This window comes from Homarus americanus, unplaced genomic scaffold (genome assembly GCF_018991925.1).
Source record: "Homarus americanus isolate GMGI-L3 unplaced genomic scaffold, GMGI_Hamer_2.0 scaffold57965, whole genome shotgun sequence".
In the NCBI taxonomy this organism is placed as follows: domain Eukaryota; kingdom Metazoa; phylum Arthropoda; class Malacostraca; order Decapoda; family Nephropidae; genus Homarus; species Homarus americanus.
Genome location: NW_024725031.1, coordinates 5,473,652 through 5,481,374, shown reverse-complemented (window position 1 = coordinate 5,481,374; position 7,723 = coordinate 5,473,652). Strand labels below are relative to the sequence as shown.

The following is a 7,723-nucleotide window of genomic DNA, read 5'->3' as shown; positions in this document are numbered from 1 at the left end:
CCGGTCAACAAGGCACGCATATTTGTGTCTGGCTTCAGAGACAAGATCGTGACAACCTGAGTCGAGGGTACCAAGGGCAAGTAGTGAGGATAGAGAGTCAGTGATGATGAGACTGTCAGTAACAGTGGTTTCAATGAATTTAATAGCTGTGAGTATGGCAACTAATTCAGTTTGTAGAGTGGATGCCCAGTTGTTAATTCTAACTCCTTTCTCAATTATATTACCGTCAGGTTGAGTCATAACAATAGCACTTCCAGCCCTCCCACAGGCGGTGTTTAGGTGTGTGTGTGTGTGTGTGTGTGTGTGTGTGTGTGTGTGTGTGTGTGTGTGTGTGTGTGTGTGTGTGTGTGTGTGTGTGTGTGTGTGTGTGTGTGTGTGTGTGTGTGTGTGTGTGTGTGTGTGTGTGTCAGAGATCTGTTAATTATTACCTGTTAAAGAGAGAGAGACGAAGAGAGAGAATCCTCAGCAAGGTTAACTCTCCTCCGCCACAGCAAAAAAAAAAAATACTGAAGAAAACTACGCAAGCATCACGACTTAGTTCAAGGGTGTCGGGGAGTACGCCACCACGAGTTAGTTCGAGGTATCGGGGAGTACACCATCGCGACTTAATTCAAGGTGTCGGGAAGTACGCCACCACGCGTTAGTTCAAGGTATCGGGATGTACGCAAAACACTAGAGTTCCTGCGGCTACTGTCAACTACCCACCAACTTGACGCCACTACCAATCGAACCCAGAGATGGTGGGAGTTACCTGGAGGGAGTTTTGGTAAATCACACATTAATAAAAAGTAGAGTCATTACGGCAGGGAAGATATGTGGGTCGAGTTTTTTTGTAGTGTTCATAGTGGAGTGATCTTCGTGATTAGTCCTACCCCCCCCCTCTCCCCCCTCTCCCCCTTTGGTAGACGTGTACTCTTGTCCATACGTGGTTTTGAGGGAATGGTGGACTGGTAATTTATGGTGTTATTGTTTTGCTGTTGTTGTCGTGTGTGTGTGTGTTGTTTTGTGTTTCTCGTTCTCTCCCTTTTCTTCTCTCTTCATTTTGTGTTTTCTCTCTCTCTTTCTCTCTCTCTCTCTCTCATCCTCAACACTACCTCAATGCCTCACCGTAATAGAATCCTTCATCAACATCCCACCATAAACACAGACTCAAACACCTGGATTCATCTGTGTGTCTCCTCCCATCATCTCTGTATACATCCTCCCTCCCTCCCTCCTTCCCTCCCTCCTCTACTCTCAACCCTAATTACCAACCCTGTTCTAGCGTCATATCTGTTTGTCAATCACCTTCAGTCCATTCACAACCAAGTAGAGTGGAACAGGTGCTCGAGTTCTCACATAGAGTTGAATTCTATTAGTTTAGGGGTAAAATCCTTGGTCTGATGTCTTGGGTTTTGTTTTGGTGTTTTCGTTGTGTTTGTCCTTTGGTGTAGTTCTTCCTTTGAGGATGGATATTGATTTTGGAATTATTCTTTGGGTGTTTTCGTTCTGATTTTCTTTTTTTAAATGTTTCTGTGTGGTAAGTTTTTTCGGTTTTATTACGAATGATTTTATGAAGATCTGTTTTCTTTTTTAATGATTTTAATGATGTTTTCGTTATGGTTTTGAATAATTTATATAATCACTTGAAGATTAGCCATTATAGCTTATTTCACCTGATGTTTAAGTGTCCTAACGCTACCTGGAAGGGATTAGATTAGGTTAGGTTAAGTTAGGTTAGGTAAGGTTAGGTTAGGTTAGGTTAGCGTTAGCGTTAAGGGGGTCTGGTAGTGAGGGTGTCTGGTAGTGAGGGTGTCTGGTAGTGAGGGTGTCTGGTAGTGAGGGTGTCTGGTAGTGAGGGTGTCTGGTAGTGAGGGTGTCTGGTAGTGAGGGTGTCTGGTAGTGAGGGAGGTCTGGTAGTGAGGGTGTCTGGTAGTGAGGGGGTCTGGTAGTCAGGGAGGCTTGGTAGTCAGGGAGGTCTGGTAGCGAGCGGGAGAAAAGTTGGGGTGTCAAATCTTCAGGTGATGCGATATCTAGGTGATGTTTTTGTTGTCAGGAAAATATTATTCTTATGCTCGTGTGTGTACCGACGTTCAATTCCTTATTAGAGAGAAAAGTGTTCTGATTAACTCAGTACTTATACAGCTCCGGGTAAGTGGTACTGTACAAGTATGATAATTCTACTGTTTACATTATGTGATGATACCGGAGGCCTTAGAAGGAATGTGTGGTATTGTCATTTTAATAAATACAATGTTCTGGGCGGTTGTGCAATATGTGTGTGTGTGTGTGTGTGTGTGTGTGTGTGTGTGTGTGTGTGTGTTCATTCATGTATGTGTTCGTCTATGTATGTGTGTGTGTATGGACCCCAGACCAACCCAAACTAACCGTTAGAACAAGACTTAAGGGGCCGCAAAACTTAATAGATTCTAGTCTTAATGGATAACAATCCTTAATACTTATAGGGTATAAGGGTCTGGTTCGTCCCTATAAGGACATGGGGGCCCAATGTGACCTGCAGCCGCCCATGCAGGTCTTTACTCTGTCCTTTGTTGATGTTTTTATGTATGTGTTTTTTATGGGCAATGTTTTCAAAGGTGTCCGTTTCCCCTACACTGTTTGGACGACGTATAGATTAGGCACCCCAGCATATTGACTCTAATGCTGCCTGGGGTTGTTAGGTTAGGTTATGTTAGGAGGTTCAGATTTGGTTAGGTTAGGTTAGGTTAGGTTAGAACAGTTTAAGTAGGGTTAGGTTAGATAAGGTTATAGGTTATGCCATGTTAGGTTAGGTTAACGTTAAAGTATATAAGCATCAGGTGAACTAAGCTCAGGTGTCTATTAGTCAGGTAATCCTCTTGTTTAATGAACCTGAACGACATCAAAATTAAACGACACCCAAAAGATCAGATACATGCTCTAATAAATCCAACAATCAGAGTGCCATCAGAGTCACTTCTCAGGCCGATCAGGTACACAACCAGTTGTATTCAGCGGGACGAGTTTCCTACCATAACCTGTTACTGACCACTGAAAACTGTGTGTGTGTGTGTTGTTGTGTGTGTGTGTGTGTGTGTGTGTGTGTGTGTGTGTGTGTGTGTGTGTGTGTGTGTGTGTGTGTGTGTGTGTGTGTGTGTGTGTGTGTGTGTGTGTGTGTGTGTGTGTTGCTTGAAGGTCAGGTGCTGTGAGCCGTTCATGCAGGATGTTATACGCTCCTCCTCCTCCTACAGTTATTCTCCTGGCTCTCTCTCTCTCTCTCTCTCTCTCTCTCTCTCTCTCTCTCTCTCTCTCTCTCTCTCTCTCTCTCTCTCTCTCTCTCTCTCCTTTGTTCCCGCTGTCCCCCTCCATACATTCTTACCTCTCACCCACTCTAGGTTACCTTCCCCCATCCCTCACAACAGATTACCTCCTCTCCCCACCCCTACTTTTCCTACCTCCTCCTCCCCTCCTCTCTCCTCCTCCTCCTCCTTCTTTCCTCCTCCTCCTCCTCCTTCTCCCTCCTCCCTCCTCCTCCTCCTCCTCCTCCTCCTCCTCCTCTCCTCCTCCTCCCCTCCTCCTCCCTCCTCCTCCTCCTCCCTCCTCCTCCCTCCTCGTGTCTTACCGAATACATCTTCCTTCATCTCCTCTTTCTCCCTCCTCGTCCTTCTCCTTCAAAATATAATATATTTTCCTTTTCTTCTCTTTCCTCTCCTCCAACCCCTCACACTCCGCTCCTCTCTTAACTCTCCTCTCTCTCTCTTCCATACCTCCCTCTCCTCACCCCCTCTCTGTACCTCCTCTTCCCTCCTTCTTCACCCTTCTAACCCCTCCCACCACCTCATTAAGGTAGGTACCTGGGATCACCTGAGGTGTGCTGTCCCTGGCCTTCAGTAATGCAGATTATCAGGTTATCATATAAGACGTAAACACTGTAGTTAGGGAGAGGGGTGTGGGGGGAAGGGGTGTGGAGGAAGGGGGTGGGGAGGGAGGGGGTGTGAGGGAAGGGGGTGGAGGAAGGGGGTGGAGGGAGGGTGGGGGAGGGGGTGTGGAGGGAAGGGGGGTGTGGAGGAAGGGGTGTGGAGGGAGGGGTGTGGGAGAGGGGTGGAGGAAGGGGTGGGGGAAGGTGGAGGAAGGTGTGGAGGAAGGGGGTGTGGAGGAGGGGTGGGGGGAAAGGGGGTGTGGGGGGGGGGGGTGTGGAGGAATGGGGTGTGGAGGGAGGGGGTGTGGGGGAGGGGGGGTGGGGGAGGGGAGAGGGTGGGGCTGATTGTGGAGGTGAAGGTGAGGTAGAAGTTATTTACCTGTATAAATAGACAGACTACATATATGTAAGTACGCATAAATACAAGCATATACTGTATACATGAAAATAACCTACATACCATACAGTATATACAATCACACACACACACACACACACAAGCTCAAATTACGTGTGTATTCTGTCCACCTTATGTCTACTTTTGTACTGCCTGTTATACTTCACTGTACTTCCCACCCCAGTTAATGCACACACACACACCACACACACACACACACACACACACACACACACACACACACACACATTCTGGTCGTCCCTATGTGAATGTAAGAGTTAGTGGCTCATATCCACCCATGATAGTGAGGAGGTCTGGTAGTGAGGGTGTCTGGTAGTGAGGGTGTCTGGTAGTGAGGGTGTCTGGTAGTGAGGGGTCTGGTAGTGAGGGTGTCTGGTAGTGAGGGTGTCTGGTAGTGAGGGTGTCTGGTAGTGAGGGTGTCTGTAGTGAGGGAGGTCTCTGAGTGAGGGAGGCTTGTAGTGAGGAGGTCTGGTAGTGAGGGAGGTCTGGTAGTGAGGGTGTCTGTAGTGAGGAGGTCTGGTAGTGAGGGTGTCTGGTAGTGAGGGTGTCTGTAGTGAGGGGTCTGTGAGGTGAGGTCTGTAGGAGGGTGTCTGTAGTGAGGGGTGTCTGGTAGTGAGGGTGTCTGTAGTGAGGTAGGTCTGGTAGTGAGGGTGTCTGGTAGTGAGGGTGTCTGGTAGTGAGGGTGTCTGGTAGTGAGGGTGTCTGTAGTGAGGGTGTCTGGTAGTGAGGGGTGTCTGTAGTGAGGGTGTCTGGTAGTGAGGGTGTCTGTAGTGAGGTAGGTCTGGTAGTGAGGTAGGTCTGGTAGTAGGGTGTCTGGTAGTGAGGGGTCTGTAGTGAAGGAGGTCTGTAGTGAGGGAGGTCTGGTAGTGAGGGAGATCTGTAGTGAGGGGATGTCTGGTAGTGAGGGTGTCTGGTAGTGAGGCGTCTGGTAGTGAGGAGGTCTGGTAGTGAGGGAGGTCTGGTGAGGGTGTCTGAGTGAGGAGGTCTGGTAGTGAGGGAGGTCTGTAGTGAGGGGTGTCTGGTAGTGAGGGTGTCTGGTAGTGAGGGTGTCTGGTAGTGAGGGAGGTCTGGTAGTGAGGGTGTCTGGTGTAGGGAGGCAGAAAGGTCTGTAGTGAGAAGGTCTGGTAGTCAGGGAGGCTTGGTAGAGGGAGGCGTAGTGAGGTGTCTGGTAGTGAGGGAGGTCTGGTAGTGAGGAGGTCTGGTAGTGAGAAGGTCTGGTAGTGAGAAGGTCTGGTAGTCAGGGAGGCTTGGTAGTCAGGGAGGTCCTGACATTGATATTTTCCAGGTATCCAAGAAGGGTTAAGTACATCAGCCAGCTCACCTGCCTCACCAATGACATAATAACATTTAAGTTCGGTTAATTTATGTAAATCCACTCATTTGCATCCTGCTCTATGATTAAGTACTTCTACCATTTCTCTAGGCTCGTATTATTTCATTATATTATATATACCAACTCTTATTGTTACATTTATGTTAATTGCTTTAGTATATTTTTAATGTTAATAAAGAACTAATCCGTTGCCAAGCGTACGACTTTGTTATTAGATTGCACGATAGTTTGTTACGAGGCTACCAGGCAGCGAGCTGACTGGTCGTACTGTACTACCGGTCGGTGGTTGGTCGAGTCCCTGGAATAGCTGGGCTGGTTGAGGCTACGGTGGCTACCCTAGGGCTGCTTCCCTCAGTGTCCGCTTGGACTCCGTGGCAGTAGGTTGTGTGTGTCGATACCTGGTGTGTGCGCCTGAGCTGTGAGACCTGAGTGAGGAAATGTTTAGCGACGTACAATAACGTTATTTAACTCTTAACCCTGACAATGTTTTGATGTTAAGGAGAACTGTTTTATAGTGCGTGGGCTAGAGAAGCCTTGGATTACTACCTGTCGGAAAACTTTGAACGAATCTCAGCTTTCACTTTGATGAGAAGAGAATGATCATATGTTAACTATTAATAATATATTTGCTCAAAATATAGAACTATAAGTACGTTTAGTATCCAGATATATTAACGTGTATAACAGTCTACGTAAATTACATAGACATACACAATAGAGCCAAAATATAAGTAGACGTTTTGAGTGTGGATATTAAAAGCCATTATAAGACACCTAAGACATAGTGAACTGTCTTCGAGGATGTGACAAAGACTCAACATTCTCCCAGTGAGAGAACACACGACCCTGAGATAAGAGAGATAAGGAAGAGAGACACCGACACACAAGTAAGAGGAGGAAGAGGTGTGAAGGATGGGAGAGGGAGTGAGAGTAGTGGTGGTGGTGATGCTGTTCCACCTCTCCCACCAGAAGCTCCCCTCCCATGTTGGTCTTAATGGCTTAGAGGACAGTAAGTATGATCAATGAGTCTCTTAAAATGTTTATTAATTACGTGAAGTATTTTTTCCATATTTTCCTTTTCTATTATTAATTTTTTACCAATTTTGCCTTTTTTATTTTTGGCTTTATATTATCTGTTTTTTCTGTCATCCTATTTATTGCTTCTTTACATATGTCATTAATATTTCTGTTTATGTTCTTGCCGCAATAATTATCACGTATACAGCTGCATTAAACACAAAATTCAACATTGATAGCTAACATCTATATTTGTTTTTAACTAATTAACTATTTCTCGTTGTAATTAATTACCGTACAAAAGATCGAGTTAACATTCATATTATTAACATTACCATATATATATATATACATCTGTGATAATATTTGCTCTGAATTGTGTCGTTATTTACAGTTTATATATATTGGTGTTAATGTTTATTATAGGTGTTATTGACATTATCCTTCATATATACACGATAGTAATTATTTTAATTATTATTGATATTGCAGTTTGTTTATGAGGATCATTATTTATTCTAGGCCTTATTATTATTATTATTATTATTATTATTATTATTATTAATTATTATTATTATTATTATTATCCCTTCATTAGAGATATTTATTTTAAACTTTTGATATTACTTTTCAAATATTCATATAAAAATCATTTAATACTTACCCGTAATACTCCTATATAAATAGCATATATAATTAATTCAGATTATTTAAGGTAATTGGCTCTTTTCACTGACCTAATGTAAGATGTTGTTAACGTAATACAGATCTACTATCCAGCGTAAGCCATTAAGTGAATCGTTATGAACGTAGTTGTCTTGTTAATGTAATTTCCGGGTTCTTCTCACCTGCCATCGGCTCAGGTGTGTATGTTAGGGTGTTTCCTCCCTCCACCCCAACACCTGGAGTTCGAATCCCTGTAGTGAGTTTAACTGAGGTGTTGAGTGTAGGTTTAGTTTTGGTTAAGTTAGGTTACATTTGTTTTGATAAGGTTTATTTAAGTATGGTTAGGTTTTCGTTGGGTTAGCTTAGTCTGAGTTAGGTTAATTTAAGTCAGGTTTGTTTTAGTTAGGTTACG

The 7,723-nt window shown here is 44.5% G+C and overlaps 1 protein-coding gene across 1 annotated transcript in view; it reads left to right on the top strand.

The window, feature by feature from the left end:
• The first annotated feature begins 5,962 nt into the window (after positions 1–5,962).
• LOC121864676 (protein turtle homolog A-like) overlaps positions 5,963–7,723 on the top strand; it is a 94,182-nt gene continuing 92,421 nt past the window's right edge. The window contains exon 1 of the mRNA XM_042363827.1: positions 5,963–6,637. Within this exon, the coding sequence (XP_042219761.1) occupies positions 6,541–6,637 (97 nt within the window). The 5' untranslated portion in view covers positions 5,963–6,540. The remainder of the gene's footprint in view (positions 6,638–7,723) is intronic.